Source organism: Physeter macrocephalus, chromosome 2, assembly GCF_002837175.3.
Source record: "Physeter macrocephalus isolate SW-GA chromosome 2, ASM283717v5, whole genome shotgun sequence".
NCBI classification, from domain to species: Eukaryota; Metazoa; Chordata; class Mammalia; order Artiodactyla; family Physeteridae; genus Physeter; species Physeter macrocephalus.
The window spans coordinates 112,510,024-112,529,996 of NC_041215.1; the positions used below are offsets into that span (position 1 = coordinate 112,510,024).

The window sequence follows — 19,973 nt, forward strand, 5'->3', positions numbered from 1 at the left end:
TTCCAAAACTATGTTCAATAATAGTGGTGAGAGTGGGCAACCTTGTCTTGTTCCTGATGTTAGTGGAAATGGTTTCACTTTTTCACTGTTGAGAATGATGTTGGCTGTGGATTTGTCATATATGGCTTTTATTATGTTGAGGTAAGTTCCCTCTATGCCAAAATATAGCAGAGGGAGGAAAACTCCCAAACTCATTCTATGAGGCCACCATCACCTGGACACCAAAACCAGACAAAGATGTCACAAAAAAGGAAAACTACAGGCCAATATCACCAATGAACATAGATGCAAAAAGTCTCAACAAAATACTAGCAAACAGAATCCAACAGCACATTGAAAGGATCATATACCATGATCAAGTGGGATTTATCCTAGGAATGCAAGGATTCTTCACTATACTCAAATCAATCAATGTGATCAACCATATTAACAAATTGAAGGAGAAAAACCATATGATCATCTCAATAGATGCAGAAAAAGTTTTCAACAAAATTCAACAGTGATTTATGATAAAAACCCTCCAGAAATAGGCATAGAGGAAAATTACCTCAATATAATAAAGACCATAAATAACAAACCCACAGTTAACATCATTCTCAATGGTGAAAAACTGAAACCATTTACTCTAAGATCAGGAACAAGACAAGGTTGTCCACTTTCACCACTATTATTCAACATCGTTTTGGAAGTTTTAGCCACAGCAATCAGAGAAAAAGAAGAAATAAAAGGAATCCAAATCGGAAAAGAAGTAAAGCTGTCACTGTTTGCAGATGACATAATACTATACATAGAGAATCCTAAAGATGCCAACAGAAAACTACTAGAGCTAATCAAGGAATTTGGTAAAGTAGCAGCATACAAAATTAATGCACAGAAATGTCTTGCATTCCTATACACTAATGATGAAAAATCTGCAAGAGAAATTAAGGAAACACTCCCATTTACCATTGCAACTAACAGAATAAAATGCCTAGGAATAAACCTACCTAAGGAGAAAAAAGACCTATATGCAGAGAACTATAAGACACTGATGAAAGAAATTAAAGATCATACAAACAGATGGAGAGATATACCATGTTCTTGGATTGGAAGAATCAACATTTTGAAAATGATTATACTACCCAAAGCAATCTACAGATTCAAGGCAATCCCTATCAAACTACCAATGGCATTCTTCACAGAATTAGACAAAAAATTTTACAATTCGTATGGAAACACAAAAGACCCCGAATAGCCAAAGCAACCTTGTGAAAGAAAAATGGAGTTGGAAGAATCAGGCTCCCTGACTTCAAACTATACCACAAAGCTACAGTAATCAAGACAGTATGGTACTGGCACAAAAACAGAAATATAGATCAATGGAACAGGATAGAATGCCCAGAGATAAACCCACGCACATAAGGTCATCTAATTTACGACATGGGAGGCAAGAACATGCCGTGGAGAATGGACAGCCTCTTCAATAAGAGGTGCTGGGAAAACTGGACGGCTACTTTTAAAAGAATGAAATTGGAATATTCCGTAACACCATACACAAAAGTAAACTCAAAATGGATGAAAGACCTAAAGGTAAGGCCAGACAGTATCAAACTCTTAGAGGAAAAGATAGGCAGAACACTCTATGAGATAAATCACAGCAAGATCCTTTTTGACCCACCTAGAGAAATGGAAATAAAAACAAAAATAAACAAATGGGACCTCATGAAACTTAAAAGCTTTTGCACAGCAAAAGAAACCATAAACAAGACGAAAAGACAACCCTCAGATGGGAGAAAATATTTGCAAATGAAGCAACTGACAAAGGACTAATCTCCAAAATTTAGAAGCAGCTCATGCAGCTCTATATCCAAAAAACAAACAACCATATCCAAAAATGGGCAGAAGACCTAAACAGACATTTCTCCAAAAAAGATATACAGATTGCCAACAAACACATGAAAGGATGCCCACATCACTAATCATCAGAGAAAAGCAAATCAAAACTACAATGAATTATCACCTTACACCAGTCAGAATGGCCTCATCAAAAAATCTAGAAACAATAAATGCTGGAGAGGGTGTGGAGAAAAGGGAACCCTCTTGCACTGTTGTCTCCAAAAAAGATATACAGATTGCCAACAAACACATGAAAGGATGCTCACATCACTAATCATCAGAGAAAAGCAAATCAAAACTACAATGAATTATCACCTTACACTAGTCAGAATGGCCTCATCAAAAAATCTAGAAACAATAAATGCTGGAGAGGGTGTGGAGAAAAGGGAACCCTCTTGCACTGTTGGTGGGAATGTAAATTGATACAACCAGTATGGAGAACAATATGGAGGTTCCTTAAAAAACTAAAAATAGAACTACCATAGGACACAGCAATGCCACTACAGGGCATATATCCTGAGAAAACGATAATTCAAGAAGAGTCATGTATGACAGTGTTCATTGCAGCTCTGTTTACAATAACCAGGACATGGAAGCAACCTAAGTGTCCATCAAGAGATGAATGGATAAAGAAGATGTGGCACATATATACAATGGACTATTACTCAGCCATAAAAAGAAACGAAATTGAGTTATTTGTAGTGAGCTGGATGGACCTGGAATCTGTCATACAGAGTGAAGTAAGTCAGAAAGAGAAAAACAAATACCATATGTTAACACATATATATGGAATCTAAAAAAAAAAAAAAAAAAAGGTTCTGAAGAACCTAGGGGCAGGACAGGAATAAATACCCAGACTTAGAGATGGACTTGAGGTCACAGGGTGGGGGGAAGTGTAAGCTGGCATGAAGTGAGATAGTGACATGGACATATATACACTACCAAATGTAAAATAGATAGCTAGTGGGAAGCAGCTGCATAGCACAGGGAGATCAGTTCGGTGCTTTGTGACCACCTAGAGGGGTGGGATAGGGAGGGTGGGAGGGAGACGCAAGAAGGAGGAGATATGGGAGTATATGTATATGTATAGCCGATTCACTTTGTTATAAAGCAGAAACTAACACACCATTGTAAAGTAATTATACTCCAATAAAGATGTTAAATAAATAAATAAAGTTAAAAAGTGGTAGAGCAAATAAAATTAAATGTGAAAAGCTTCTCAAATCGCTAAAATATTGAAATATTTAATCAGAGTATATTATAATATTTAACATGAAATTAAAATATTGAGATTCAGATTATTAGAACTGTGAATGTTTGATGTATTGTACTTATTTATTAAAAGTATAATTGAGTCCCATCATAGAAGAATAGAGACAAAGAGATTCCTGAACATCCTTCTCAACACCATTTTGTGCCTATGTGTATCCTATACCATACAAGCTTGTGTGTATGTGTACCACTGCCTTTTATGGAATATCAAATGTCAGTACAGTTTTGGAATTAGTATTGTTATCTAATGAAGACATTGAAGCCTCTTCCTTTTGACCTTCCTTAGTGGTTTGAAGTTCAGACTCCCTGATGATGTCTTATGGATTGTCCTTAGTTAAGTGATACCAAACCTACTTCATCCTTATAGGCATGAAATGTAAAAGGATGGCTAGAATATAACATTGGACAGAAGTAAATAATAATAACAGAAAACATATTGTCTTCTTTTCCACTTTCATACCAGTAATTTGTTTTTGCATTTTTTCATCATTTTGCTCTTCCTCAGCCCATATCAAATCAGAGAAATCTTCTTGACTTAGCTGTTGACAAAATACCAAATTCTGACATTAGTCTTTTAGCCTAATGATGAAATTTGGCCCCAAAGATTCCCTCAAGTTCACAAGAGTCTAGGCTATCCTAGAATGACTCATAGTATTGGGTCTGATTTGTAAGAGGACTTGAAGATTATCCAGAAATCACAGAACCTAGTTTAGGCCTGCCAGGAGATATCCCCAAACTGCCCTGGATCTCCTAGGGGTCCTTCAGAACAGAGAAGAGCCAAAGCAACCTTAGATGGATGTATCTTCATAGGCCAAAATGATCTCATATCTCCATGAGACCACATAAGTATCATTGGCCAATATGGTATGCATGGTATATTAGTTTTTTGGTGAGGTTATTTATAAGTCAGTACTTGTTCATTGTAACAGAATATTTCAGATGATAGTTATGAGAGAGCCTGGACTAAAACCAGCTCATCGTCTATAGAACTGACAAGAAGAATCTAAATGATATCCTCAGGATTTCAAGGACAGATCTGGAAGTTTATACTAAATATTTAGTGTTCAATTATTTTTTTAAAATAGTTGCAATCTAGGCAATTTCTAGAGTCATGTAGCCTCCACTGAATATAAGACTGGAATGTCTGCTTTAGTTCCACTTTCAAGTCAATACATAGCTCATTTTGCATTTTAAAAATAATTATGGTATAAGCAAGTATCAGTCTGGGCATTCTAGAGGAGGTTGTTGTTTTCATTCTTAATAAGAGGCAATGTCCCCAGCCACGTTGTACTCTGTAGAAAATATAATGGTTTTCATGGAGAAGAAATAGCCAGATATGTTCAGAAAGACCATAATTCTACCTACTATCAATATAAACCATGAATTATATATTATATTTGATTAAGAATGCCAAATACACAGGAAGTATTTTAGAGATATTTTTAGGAAGGTTAATATGTAATGATATAGTGATTGGTGATAAGTTGATTCACTGGAAATAGATAACTATTTTGTTTCTTTTATGAGAGGCATGACTTTGGTCTTCTTTTCTGAACACTGATAAGTAATCAATATATTTCTTCATTATTTGTGATGTCGTGTATCTGAGACCTAATCCTGAGGATTTAAAAATCTCTGTTGTCACCTTGGCCATTATCTGCCTTTAGAGCGAAATCCATTTGTTGGTCTATGGTGGATGCAATGTTTTACTCATTCAAAGACTGGTGTTCTTCAAAGCAAAGGAGAATATTTGGGTATTCTAGTGTAGCTGTTCCTTAATATGACAGGCTAACTTGTATAAACAGTATAATATAGGTGACCAAGTAAGTAATCCTAGTTTGTGCTACAGAAACACATCTGGGCTAAAGCTGAAACAACTTCACTGCTCTAAGAACATCAAGACAGACGTCTCTCACAAAGTGAGCTGACAGCATTTTTGTAGTTCCAAATCTCGTTCACGGCTCTGTACCTTGTCTAAATCTGATTGAATAATGATATGAAAATCTGGCAGGACTGCTTTCTGTTTCTGTTTTCATTAAAAGGCTTTCCAGTCCAGTGGAGCTGCATTTTGTTACTCTATGATGCCTTGAGGAGAATAATTTAATTCTTATTGATTGACATTTTAATACTGAGGCATTCATTATAGAATTGCAAAATGGAGAAAAAGAGAGGTGTATTGTAATACATAGATTATGCTAAAGGGACCAGGTAAATTGAATGTGTATAGGAAACATCCTCATTTGCAGTTTCATTTTAGACATGTATAGGTAACATTCTCATATGAAATTTGATTTTACACATGTGTAGCTATGTCCATCAAACTGTGCCTCTCTATTTTTTATTGGTTGGTTTGCTTGTAAAAGAACTCTTTCATTCCATAGGTACTGTGAACCCCTCTAAATGTGGCTGCCCCTTTGCCTTGAAGATGGCAGCATGCCAGCTTCTCCTGGAGATTACCACCTTCCTGCGAGAGACCTTTTCTTGCCTGCCTAGACCACGCACTGAGCCTCTGATGGTACGTAAAACATATTAATAATGAGGCTACTTGGAGAGTCCAACCATGTGGCTAGATTTTGAGTATTCACAATTTCCTCAAATACCAAATGACCAAATGTATCACATAGTTTAAAAATTCAACCAAGGGATTTTCATATATAAAAAGAAAATCTCTTATCTATTAAAAAAAAGAACTAAAATTGACCTTGAAATCACTAAAGATAGTACCACTGGGTAAAACGTTTGATTGATCACTGTCAGTTAACCTAGGAATGTCTGAGAACCTCCAGGTTCCTTTACCCTGCAAACTATGAGTTTTATGGCCAGCATTTTCCGGGAATCACTGATAGATTTTTTTTTCATACTAACAACTCATAAATTCATGTGCCTTCAATGAATTTTCTCATTTAAACTAAGGGCGAAAAGACTCAAGTCTTTAGCAAGTAAATGTCTCTGAACATATATTTTATTTCTGCAGCATTTCTTGTGGATATGGATAGGCAGAGAAAGAACATGTATGCATGCACACACGCATGTGCACATGGAAACAGGCACACACAGGCACACACACATACACACACAGTCCTGTACCATCAGGGTCTGATTTATTTAATTTAGGATACAAATTCTAACAAGAGCCAGGAGTCATCACAGAGCATTTGGGACAGAGGCACACCTCAGAGCCCATTTTCCTTGGTGCTTTGTTCCCTAACAGGCACCAAGTTTCTGGTTGTTCTTTTGTCATAGGCATTATCCAGCCAGATCTGAGGAACCAAATTCTCTTTTTTCCCCCTTTACACAGATTTACACTATTCTACCAGAAAAATTGGTACACTAACAATCTGCGTGGTTCCATTTAGGTGAATTTTACAATCCACCAGCTCTCCTGCTTTTTTGACCAAACTCAGCACGAACAAGGCCATAACCTAGTTCCTGAGGGCAGGTAGGGGAGGGAATGGGACAAAAAAGTCAGTGCTCTGGTATTCCTGAGCAGTGCCTCTAACTCTGATTTTCCAATGTCTGGACAGCCTGTTTCCTCACACTCTAAAACATAGAATGGAAATATTTATAGGTAAAATATGTTTTCAAGAGAAACATACCAACATATGGGTGTGAAACTGTACCCTTTAAATACTGAAAAAGAGAGTTCTTCTTACTTCCCTTATTTAATTTCATGTTATCCTGAACGTTGATTTTTCTTAATTGTCACCTTCACTATTATATTGAGACTATTCTATAAAATCAAATCAAGGCTGCCACTTAACACGTGTTTAGTTTAAAGTCAAGTCTGATCTGTAGGCCTCTGTCGGTGTTATTCTATCAACATTCTAATTATACCAAAGTCTTCATAAAAGCACAGAAACACATCTACTTTTAAATTTACAGATTTTTAACGGTCCCCATTTTGACCTATTATGATTTAAAAACATAAGAATCTTGAAGTTTGAGTCACTTATTTTTGTTCTTTCTTTCAACACTATAAAGCTATAGTTTAATATCCTTTATTACTATAACAAATTTCATTTTTTAAAAAATTAATCAAATCTTTTAAAAATGACTGTATAATCAACTGGCTGTCTCAGAGAAAATGCCAAGAAATTAAACTAAAACAGAGGCTGCAGTCATTCAGTTAATAAGAGGACATTTTTCATTGCCTTTAACTAGGTCTCACAAATCTTTTATTCATTAAGCTAGGATTTTCATTGTCAAGTATAGGTTCATATATTGTATTGGGATGTGACCTTTATAAAATAAATGGGAAAGATGCTTTCTCATGTTTAACCTATCTAACTACAGTTGATGATAAAGAAAACTCAAATCACATTTTTTAACTATTGTAGAAAAAACAGTATCATAAAACTGTTTTGCCAACACAGAAGCTATAAATGCTTGAAATAGTTTTTTTAAGAAATTGTACTAAATGGTGAATCTAACAGGCTAAGCATAAATACCATCAAAATGAAATATTCTAAAGTTTTAACAAAGCACTTGCTGTAAGAGTATTTATAGATCTTTGGGATGTTTTATTAATTCAGTAACATTTTTAACAGCAGTAAAAATAAATAACTACCCTAATGTACAGAATAATAAAAGTATAAGCCAGAAAAATAATCACATTAGAAGCTATAAATATTCTGGGATCTGAGATTTGAGGATGGGAGAAGATAGGGAACATAAACTTTCTACCAAGAAAAAGTCTTTCTGATAGAAATGTCATAAGGCCATTTCCAAGATAAAAGAGATTTCCCTGTGAAATATTTGTTTGCTTGAAAAAGTCCTAGTTATATCCAAAGTGTGGAAGAGAAAGCAAAAGAGCCTAAAATACAGTAATTAAAGGTTAATTTGATAGGGTCAGGAAATCTCAGGAGACCACTCACTGGTTTGGTGGGGAATGATGGTAAGAGAAAAGGAAAAATGATATCAAAAGGGTTTAAAATGTCGCTAAAAACATATTTTTACCAACTTAACAAATTGTTTCCCAGATAGATCCCTAGATGCAACTTAATGTGTTTCCCCCCCCCAAAAAACAACTTCTGGTAGCATTTTTATTCACTCTTTATGAACCATACAGATAAATAATAAAGGAAAAAGCATTTTTATAAGATTTATCATAAAAAGCATAACAATCAATTTTTCTCTGATTGTTAACTTCCAAACTTGAAAACAAATATTTTTTAGAGAATTTTGTCTATAAAACTGCTGCTCTATTAAAATGTTTTCCTGTTGAATTAGTAAAACCAATAACTGATGACCAAGCAACATGGAATTAAACAAATTAATTCCCATCCAACACCAAGACGAGTCCATAATAATATAGTAAAAGGCCGTAAGGAAGTCTCTGTACATCTGTATTCACTCATTAGGGAAAACAACATATTGGATGCTTTTGTACAAGATTGTGCTAGAAGCTGTACCAACTGTATCAACTGGGTTTAACAAGTCAGGTTATAAAGAATATACTGCTGGATTCCAAATGCTCCTAAAGTTAAAGAATCAGAAGCAAAGCACAGTTCACATATATGAAGAGTAGACTGATGAATATTTGAGAGTAAGGCTGTGAGCAAGGTGGTGTGATGGATGCAGAGGTGGGAGTGGGGGTGATGCAGAGATGACTATATTGTAACAGGAGAACCAACACATAAACAGCACACTTAAGAAAGGAGCAGAGGGCCAGGGTTGGCCAAAGAAGGGACTGGAAAATTCTGAAGAACCTTCCTGGATGAGATCACATTTGAATGTAACTTTGAAAGATAAGTAGGATTTTGACTAGTAGATACAAGAAGTTGGAAGAGATAACTACTTTTGAGAATCAGAATTGTTATTTTATTACTTTTTGTCCCACCTAAGAAACTTATTTAATTAAATTTGGCTACCAAAATGGAAAGTAGTTAGGTTATTTTTTTTCCTAAAAGGGATTAATTTCAGAGAAACAGTTATATTCCTAGAATATTTTTGACAATGTTAAATAGACTCCATGTGGTTCCTTATTTTTCTAGATGTGATATAATTTTCTGAGTACCAAAGTATAACGTCTGTCCTTAATTCAAAGGGAAAAGAAGAAACAATATGTAGAGTCTAAAGTTTCATTTATTAATAATAGTTAAAAGCATAAGATTTTAATCTTGGTACAAACTGGGTTTTTCAAAATATTTTTTGTTTTTCAGACTACTTGAATCTGAGGGATTATTATGTCATAATTAGAAAAAATGCTGTATAAAAATAAAGTTAGCATTTTATATATTTTTCATTTATCAAGTCTGAAAGTGCTTCATAGATTAATGATTAATTATGATCTTCAGTGTGAGCGAGTCTCCATTTACAGAACAGGTCAAATGTCCACACTGGGGCCTCACAGGCCAAACTCCTACTAAATACTTACACTCCCCAAGGCTTATTTTCAGTTATGGGATCATGAAGTCTTCCTAAGAGAGAGTGAGAGATTCCTCCAATGCATGATCCTGTTTTGAGCCTCTGGCCATTACACCTGAGGTTTCTTAAGCCTGAACTGCCTTTCCCTACCAGTTTGCCGAGCTAACTTTACTTAATCCTCAGGATTTAACTCCAACATCACCTTGGTATTCGTTTTCTACTTCTGTTGTGTAATATTGTGATTTATGATAAAAATATATGTTTGGTCTTCATCCTTGTTTCTGGCACAGTGCTCCTAAAATCCTTGGAATTTCTTGGGTACGAGGGTGATCAAGGTGTCTTTTGTTATGTTAAGAGGTGACTTGTAGAATGCCTCTAGATTACCTAAGGATCAGCTGGTCACCAGATGAACCAACCAAATAATTAGAAAATTGAAACTTTCAGCCCCACCCCTCACCTCCAGGTGACAACGATTTAATCAATCATGCCTATGTAATGAAGCCTCCATAAAGACCCAAAAGAACAGGGTTTGGAGAGCTTCTGGTTGGTGAACACGTGAAGACTGGGGAGTGCGCTGCCCTTGAAGAGGGCATGGAAGCTTGGCACCATTACCCCATACCTTGGCCTGTGCATGTCTTCCATCTAGCTGTTGCTGATTATATCCTTTAATGATAAACCAGTGATCTAGTAAGCAAAATATTTCTCTGAGTTCTGTGAGCCCCCCTAGCAAATTAATTGAACCTGAGGAGGGGTGTTGTTGGAACCTTCAATTTATAACTGGTTGGTTAGAAGCACAGGTAACAACTTGGGCTTACAACTGATGTCTGAAGTGGGGACAGTCTTGTGAGACTGAATCCTTAACCTGTGGCTTAAGGAAAAGATTTTCATGACCCCAGTCTAAACCTGGCATTAGACAGAGGGAAATTTGGCTGTTTAAATGCTGTTGTGTGCAGCTTAAAACGGAGGGAGGTTTGCCAGAAGACCAATGCAGTGCTGGGGAGATGCCAGCATTCACGTGCCCCTCACTGACATTTCAGGACTTGGAGAGCTGCAGACTTCGTTTGGATCCTGAGTTGGACCGGCACAGATACGAGAGGAAGATCAGCTTTGCTGGTGTCCTGGACGAAAATGAAGACTCAAAAGATTCCCTTCACAGTAGTAGCCACACCCTCAAATCAGATGCAGGTGCTGAGGAGAAGAAAGGTATGGATAAGCAAAAATTAATTCACATTGCAGGGTTTCTCATGGGATATTTGGTCTCGGGTCTAAACTGCAGAATTGTGCACTGAAAGAAGTCCAAAACTGTTGGCTCTGTACAGTACTAACAGTGTTGACTCAAGGAGGTAGGCAATCATGCTAGTTAGGAGTTGGACTCTGCAGTCAGAGCGACTCTAATTCCAGCTCAGCAATTCTCCATATCGCATTGAATCTAAGATGGCATCAGTTGTAAGATGAACCATTATTGTATATACCAATGAGAAAGGAAAACTACTCCCCGTTCAGCTCTTAGGCAATACTCTCTTATCACTTAATTTGTGCTTTATTCTTACTGAAAGAGGACTTTCAGACGTAATTAGATGTAGATTTTTATTATCGGTCTATATCATTCTTTGTGCAGCCAGGTAAACTGGTTAAAGGTTTTCTAAACCATCTTCAATTCAGAGTTCAAATTCTTAATCTCTTTTCAACTCAGAATTGTCAGTGTCTGTGTTTTTATATATGATAATGTCCTCTGTGTTAGTAATACATCGTTTCTTAAATGAATCTGTAAAAGAAGTAAAGCTATTGGTGATAGTCACACAAGCCAACATGCAACTGTATTAAGCTAGCCTACCTTCAGTCCCTGCTTCAGGAATGTTCCCAAACACATCTGACTTACCATCCCACCCACTCCTCCACCCAACTATCATTTGGTTCCTGGGACTTAAAAGACACTGGCACCCATTTTGTACATTTTGTTGCTGGTGCTTTAGATATTCACATGGACACAAGCAATAGCAAATGTGTCACAACTGCCACCTGGCTCTAGTGATCTTAAGATGTCATCAGTTGTAAGCCAAATCTCAATTTCAGAGATGTTCAAATGTAAAAAAATGTGCATCTTAAAATGGTGAGATAAAGTAGTTATGTGACTTTGTCCAAGTTGCTTACCTTCTAAGCCAGTTTTCTTCCCTGTAAAATTAGATTAATAACACCTACCACATTGGAATGTTGAAAGCTTTAAAAGAGACAGTGCAAGTAAAACATAAACTCAGTACCAGATACCTAATTAGGACACAATAAATAATTGTCATCATTGGTTTTTTAAATTTGTATCATGAGCATATAGATTAAAATCCATGCAGAAAATCCTAAATATGAGTTACAGATTGCAAAGTTAAGTTGCTCTTTAAAGGCTCCTTTAAACTGTTAACTTCTCTATCTGATTTTTCTATTTTCTTAAGTTTCATTACCCTTCAATGTTTTTCTAATGAATTCCATTAGAAAACAGCGTATTTGTAAAAAGAGTCAGAGACAGTTTTATCCATTGGTATATTTTCTGCAGACAGTGACTCCATAAATGTTTGGTAGTTTAAGGAATGCATGATTCTCAAAAGACATAGCCCTACAGGAGACTTAAATAGACATTTCTCCAAGAAAGGCATGGCCAACAGGCACATAAAAAGATGCTCAATATCACTAATTATTAGATAAATGCATATCAAAACTACAGTGAGGTATTACCTCACACAAGTCAGAATGGCCATCGTTAAAAAGTCTACAAATGATAAATGCCGAAGAGGGTGTGGAGAAAAAGGAAACTTCCTACATTGTTGGTGGGAATGTAAATTGGTGTAGCCACTATGAAGAACAGTATGGCGGTCCCTTGAAAAACTAAAAATAATTACCATATGATCCAGCAATCCCATTCCTGGGCATATATCTGGAGAAAACTAATTAGAAAAGATACATGCACCCCAATGTTCATAGCAGCACTATTTACAATAGCCAAGACATGGAAGCAACCTAAATGTTCATCAACAGATGAATAGATAAAGAAGATGTGGGATGTGTGTGTTTGTGTGTATATATATATATATATATATACATATACAAACAATGGAATATTACTTGGCCATAAAAAAGAACGAAATGCTTTTTGCAGCAACATAGATGGACCTAGAGATTATCATATTAAGTGAAGACCGAGAAAGACAAATATCATACAATATCACTTATATGTGGAATCTTAAAATATGATACAAATGAACTTATTCACAAAGCAGAAATAGACTCACAGACATAGAAAAACAAACTTGTGGTTACCACAGGGGATGGTGGGGGTGGGGCGGAGAGACAACTTAAGAGTTTGGGATTAATATATACACACTACTATATATAAAAGAGGTAAACAACAAGGACTTACTATATAGCACAGGGAAGAAACTCAATATCTTGTAACAACCAATAATGGAAAATAATCTGAAAAAGAATATATATATGTTTTTTAAAAAAGGAATAGCCCTAGATAAAGAAAACACAACATATTTAAAATATTTAAAATTTTGTAAAGAATGGATATATTCTGGAAAAAAAATTTGATATTTCAAGATCAGATTGTTGTCACAACATTTTAAAAATGCAAATAATTATTATATCATATTGTGTTGAATTTATGGTGAACAGAAGCCATGTTGCAGGAAGGATTAGCCAAATTTTAGCAGTTTCTGAGTATGAAGAGGTATCAAGTCAAGATTTATTCAAATACTACTACTTCTGACAAGGATGACTGCATATGATGAGAAACGTCCTTCTTTTTTATCAATATTTTTAAAATTGAAGTATAGTTGATTTACAATGTTGCCTTAATTTCTGCTGTACAGCAAAGTGGTTCAGTTATACATATATGTACATTCTTTTTTATCTTCTTTTCCATTATGGTTTATTATAGGATATTGAGTATCGTCCTCTGTGCTATACAGTAGGACCTTGTTGTTTATCCATTCTATATATAATAGCTTACAACTGCTAACCCCAGCCTCCCACGCCATCCCTCCTCCAACCCTCTCCCCCTTGGCAACCACCATTCTGTTCTCTATGTCCATGATTCTGTGAAGCTCCCATCTTTTAAACATATCCCACAGGGATTTTTTCCCATTCAAAATTATTATGTTAGTTATTATTTAAAGTAGTTGAAATAAAAATTGCTAATACTGACATGGTCAAATTTCAGCACAGTAAATTCTACACCATTTAAAAAAATAAAACCTCAGATTAATTTTTAAGAACACATAATTTCATGATTATCATTTATGTAAATTGCCTTTAATATTCAAACACACAAATACTTAATAATTTTTCTCCTCATAGAATGGCTATGTAATTACATGAAAGTTATTTAATAAATTAGGAGCAGAAAACTAAAAGTATAGATAAAATGAGAACATATTCTTAAAATGTCCTTTACCAGTTGGCAAGAAACTTCCTGAAGATTCCTAAATATTCCTTAATCCTTTTAATAAGCTGATACCAGATGCTAAAGCCGATGTGAAAATGGGGACCACAGGGTCCCTGCTAACTCAGATTATTAAAATTTTATTTAAAATTTCATACCATCTGTTTGTATAACATCTAAAAATGTCAGTTCTTGAAATAAACAACTTGAGGACAATTTGGATTCTACAAAGGAAAACTAACATGAAATAATCCTTAGAACTAAAAATGTCTGCCTAAAATCTCCAAGCAAGATCTGTCAGATCATTTTATCCATATTCCAGATACAAACTAAGACTGGCATTCCAGAATACAGACACCGAGACATGTGTGATCACTCAACAGTCATATATTGAGCACCTGTTGTATACCAGGCACTATTACAGGTTCCTAGAAAACAACAATGAACAGGGAAAATTTCCTGCATGTATTTTAGTTTATATTAGCTAATAGTTAATAATTTAATAGTGAATAACATTAAATTCTGGACTTTCAAGTAGGGATAAGTAGTATGAAGAAAACAAGTTAGGGTCAGAGAATTGGTAGTGACCTGAAGTAGGAAGGATTGTAGTTCTAAGTGACATTGAGCTGAGACTTGCGTGATGTCAAGGATCCAGTCATTTGAAGGGCTGAGAGAAGAGTCTTCCAAACAGAGACAACAGTGAGAACAAGGCTCCAATGCAGGAATGAACTTGGAGCATGTGAAGAAGGGCAAAAAGGACAACAAGGTTGCAACAGAATGAGTTGCGGGAAGAGCGGTAGGAGAGAGGGTCAGGCAAAGGGCAAATAAATAGGGTCTGTAGATATGGTTCAAAATTTAATTCTATTTAAATGTGTCTGAGAGTTGTTGTCAGGTTTTGACCAGAAAAGTGATATAATATTTGTATTTATGATTTATGTATTTAAAAGATGAATCAAGCTGTTGGAGTGGGGGTAAGAGCAAGCAGTTTGGTAGTTATATTAGTCTAGGGAATAGGTGACAGGGCTTTTCAAAATCCTATGCTATTTTGAAGTGTTGAATCAGCAGGACTTGCTGATGGATATATGCGGTGTAAGAGAAAAGGGAAAAGAGATGTTTTATCTAATGTAGATGAATTTGTTTTACTTTCATACTAGTTCTCATTGTCATGGAGATAAAGGATAAACTTCAGTGATGTAGAATCTCAACTGATGTCTTTCATGTACTTAACCAAATCTGAATTCTAACTATATTATGTCCTTTGTAAATAACCAATGCCATAATTCTGAACATTATTTTTTTCAGTGCTATAAAATGTCTCCAGTTATCTTTGGTGATAGAACAGTTTCTCAAAATTAAATTTTTTTTCATGTCATATTAATCCGGGGTTATTTTGCTGTACTTGTAGGCTGAAAAATATCATGAAATCAGGCAAAGAATGCCAAAGTGTGCCTCTGTAAAAATTTTTAAATTATTTCTTTAATCTTTTCTCTACTTCCCAATCTATTTTGACATAAATTGTATTAATAGTCATTAAAAATGATAAGTATATTTGGTTTCAAATGCATTTCAGATAAGTCATAAAGTCTCAAATATACCTAAAAATAACACTGAAAAATACAGTGGATGAGTTTTGCGCTATAACTAAAATAGAGCATTATGGTCTTTGTGGGCTGTATTCAACTGTGCTGTGAGAATTTCTGTCTAGATGTGAAATTCTATCCAGGTGTGTTCACGGAGCTCCATGAAGCCTTTGCCAGCTGAGTGGTGATAATTTTAGTCTTTCTCAGTCATAAGAGTAAATCAGAGATTAAACATTTCACATTATTCAACAGGAATCTAGACTCCTTTATATGGCACTAATTAACATTTTATGGAGCTGTATGAGTTCTATCACAGACTAACTCTCCTGTGAGTGAGAAACTTGAGACTAAAATGCAGTCTTCCTGATTGGCACTAAAATATTAATAGCTGTGCCTTAAATAATTAGTAAGAAATCTTGTTCATGTCTTAAGAAGGAAGCCTTACAAAAACACCCCCTTCCTGATAATCACTTGAAGCCCTAAAAACTTTCAAAATCACCCTTACAATATCAATGTGTGACAACACCAAGTCCTCAAAAGAAAAAGAAGGAGGTGTGGATATGACTATGGGAAATGTGGATGCTTTTGGTTAAAATGTAGGTTTCAAGTTGAACGTGTTTCGTTTACCCTTTTATTTTCCTCACTGATGACTGTTTCTTCCAGAACACTAAAGAGGAGTAATGCATGTTCTTTTTGGTTCATGTAGACTGTAAGGTTGATTCAGGGTGTTGCAACTTTTGGACTCATATCTCACCCAACCTTTTGACTGAGAGGAGGATGCTATGAAATCATTAGGTGCATTGAAAATGGAACCATTTCACACTCATGTTCACCCAAAGCACCCCACTGCAAACATCTTTTAGTGACTTTGCTGAGGAGCTGAGCGGAGCCCACTGCTGACTGTTGGAGAGAGAAGCACCTCTTGTTTTTATTTCTTAATGAGGTATTCCCAAATGAAGGGGTTTCCCTAACTCACATAAGTCTGTCAGTCCCATTTCAAAAGAAAAACAAAAACAAATGGTTGGTGGTTCTGCTGAATCAAGCAACGATGCTGTGTGAACGTACTAACAGTCCCGGAGGACTCCGTGGCGAGGGCGCGCTCATGCTTGTGAATTCTGGGCCAGAGAGAGAGCAGGTTGTTCCCAGCACTGATGAGCTGTGTGTCCAAGAAAGAAGCTGCACCAGCCCTTCGTGGTGGACCCAGCCTCCTGCCCGCCTAACAAAGCCGCCTGACTTGGGGCTTGGGAGAAGCTCCTTGTCCAGACATGCTGCTCATCCTGGCCAGCAGAGAGGAGGCTGTTCAGGGACAAGTTGGGGAGAGCTTGGCTCTAACGCTGGCTGGGGAGAGCTAAGGGGGAAAAAGCCCTATTTTATTCTTTTAATACAGTTCCCAGCAGGAAGATCAGGATAGGAGGTTCCCGCCTGCTCCAGATTAAAGGAACCCGCAGTTTCCAGGTGAAGAAGGGGGGTTCCTTGTCCAGCATTCGCCGGGTCGGCAGCTTAAAGAGCAGCAAGTTATCACGGCAGGACTCAGAGTCTGAGGCTGAGGAGCTGCAGCTGTCCCAGAGCAGGGACACTGTCACTGACCTAGGTAACATAGAGGAGTGGGCTGCGCAGGGACGTGGGGGGTAGGAAGACAGAGCGCAAATCCCCAAGCAGCTCAAGTCTACTTTCTTATACATCAGTAGATGGAGGGCAGAGTCATAGGTTAGAGGACTCGTTTAGTCCATAAGCTATGTTGCCCTCCAGAGCAGGGCTGCTCCAGCCTTACTGTGCACAGGGTCAGCTGGGAGCTTGTTAAAATGCAGATCCTGATTCAGCATCTCTGGGATGGGAGCCTGAGATTCTACGCTTTTAACAAGCTTCCTGGTAAAGTTGATGCTGCTGGTTCAAGGACCACAGCTTGAGCAGGGAGCATATGGAGTCTACAGTAGGGAAAGAAAACATTTTAATGACAAGGACAGTTTTTTGAAATCTAGATCTTTGTGCCTTTATTCTTCTGGTCAAGACATTTAAAGCAAAATGTAGCGATTCCCTTGGGAATAGCTGGCTTAAAGTCTTTTATAAACTAAAGTCTCTATTTCCCAGTAAAAACAACCAAAATTTCAGAAAGGAAAGATTGTCCACATCTAACAATTAGTGACCTTCAGCAAGTCACTTAACTTCTCAGGGATTTGTTTTCCCCAGCTACCCAATGAGAATAATTCTGTGTACTCCTTGCCTACTGTGAAAGGATGCTCTAAAGATAAATTAGGGATGATTGTAAAGTATGTTAAACTCCTGAGAATAAGCTTTATATACAATCAGAGTTGTAGATTGTCTCTATAGGACCCAAAGAGACTCTGAATCCCAAAATGTGTTAGTCCTATGGGCTCTCATCATCATCTTAGTAGACAAGAAAAAGATTAAGCAGGCTTGCTGATAGGACTCACCAGCTGCCTAGAATTTAATTGTTAGGTTAGAAATTGAAGTGCATATTCTTTGCCTTTCAGTCCCTATATGAAAACCAAAGTGTAAAACTCTTCTTTCTAAATAAGTTGTTTCAGAAGTCAGTCAGGAAATGTGGATAAATTATCAATCTAGCCTGCGGAAACAGAAGCTGAGTATATTTAATCAAAGAGAGTTTAAAATAGAAAATGTTTCTACACCTACCCACCCTTGCCTTTGAAAATAGCTAATTTATGCGTTAGTTAAGATTCAGCTTATTTTTTTAAGGAGACAATAGAAAAAACCTTATGACATCTTTTGTTACAGGTGTGAGCTGTAAGAGTATCATCAGTTAGTTTGGGGGAAAATATTATTTGAATTAATTATTTAAATTGATCAATGTAGCCTAGCCAGTTAAGTCGAACTATCCAAGCTAGAAGCATAGTTTTGTCATAGAAAATACCCAGAAAAGCTTGTAGATTTGAGCTTTGTCATCTAGTATACTAAGTAGAGAATTCCTGTGACATGTCTCCTTCACAGTTTTCTACAGAGACGAGTGTGGACAAAGGTTGTCCACAGTTGGGCACAGTTACTTCCAAATTCCCTTAGTTTTTCCAAGGCACCACCCATCTTTGAAATAGCTCTAATAGCAAAGCCAGGTGGTGTTAAAAGCAGTGGACTAGCCATAGTCACAGCAGCAGTGGAGGTAGCAGCACCCTTTGTGGCCACTGCAGGTTGGTTGGTGTCCCTACTTAACTACACCTGCGGGGTCTGCGCAGTCTGGAATGGATTTGGGCACACAACCAAAAACTTGCTCATCTCAGCAATTCAAGGACTTGACTCTGTTCTTCTTCTCTGCTCCCATATCTCAAAATGGAAGCCACCGTAACAGAGATCATAAATGTCTTTGTAATTGCCAGCTCAGCTGGTGGTGAAGGGAACAGCTTCTATTAATATTACTCCACTAAAGCCGATGCTATGCCCTGTAACCCATTGGCCATGGTAGTCTGCCCTAGGATTCAAAAGCATGGACCACTATACCATAGCAACATGCTCTCCAGGGAGACAGAACAATATAACCTTTCTTGGTATTTTTCTTTTGAAGAAGGGAGTCCTTGGAGTGCAAGTGAGCCCAGCATTGAGCCAGAGGGAATGAGTACAGCCGGCACGGAGGAAAATTACCACAGGAACATGTCATGGCTTCATGTAAGTAGGAATCTCAGAAAGAGCCCTGAGATCAATTTCTTTTGGCATTGGGGAAGATCTGTGGAGGTAGGATGAAAGACTATACTAAAAACATCCATCGTTTCAACCTATTAGAAAAATGATAGGCTTTTATTTCAGCTGAACCTCTGGATACTCACTAAGATTGGTCTTCTGCTGGATTATATTCATTTGAAGCTTATCTAAGACCAAGGGTGCTTTGTTATAGTTGGCTTGTGAGTCAATATAAGTCAGGGAAAAAAACCCTGAGGGATCAGGCCAGGTTGGTGGTCAAGAGAGCCTGAGTGACACAAGGCAAGGCATCATGATCAGTTTTATACAGGTCACCACAAATGCTGAGAACAAGGTCACGGTGTCAGTCTTGAGTCTGTATTAGATCAAATTGTAAACTAGGACGTGGAGATTCTAAGATGATGAAGGTCACACCTCAAAGGGGTCTCCAGAGGGCACAGGCAGGAGGGAATCCCAGGCAGAGATTACAGTTCAAAGTTTGACCCGGGTGTAAAGAAAGGAAAAGAAAGGTCAGGAAGCATGACGTGAGATCCACAGCTGGCAGGGTACTGCCAGCACGATTATTATTAATTTTTTAGCATCTTTATTGGAGTATAATTGCTTTACAATTGTGTGTTAGTTTCTGCTTTATAACAAAGTGAATCAGCTATACATATACATATATCCCCATATCCCCTCCCTCTTGCGTCTCCCTCCCACCCTCCCTATCCCACCCCTCTAGGTGGACACAAAGCACCGAGCTGATCTCCCTGTGCTATGCGGCTGCTTCCCACTAGCTATCT

General features: G+C 37.0%; 1 protein-coding gene across 3 annotated transcripts in view; it reads left to right on the plus strand.

The window, feature by feature from the left end:
- UNC80 (unc-80 homolog, NALCN channel complex subunit) overlaps nt 1-19,973 on the plus strand; it is a 248,069-nt gene that overhangs the window by 122,715 nt on the left and 105,381 nt on the right. For 2 of the 3 annotated variants that reach the window (XM_024124665.1, XM_024124666.1), the window contains exons 25-27: nt 5,529-5,662; nt 10,551-10,716; nt 19,061-19,161. In XM_024124665.1, the coding sequence (XP_023980433.1) occupies nt 5,529-5,662; nt 10,551-10,716; nt 19,061-19,161 (401 nt within the window). Of the gene's footprint in view, nt 1-5,528; nt 5,663-10,550; nt 10,717-16,915; nt 17,120-19,060; nt 19,162-19,973 lie in introns of all 3 variants that reach the window. The other variant, XM_055079011.1, reaches the window with a different exon arrangement.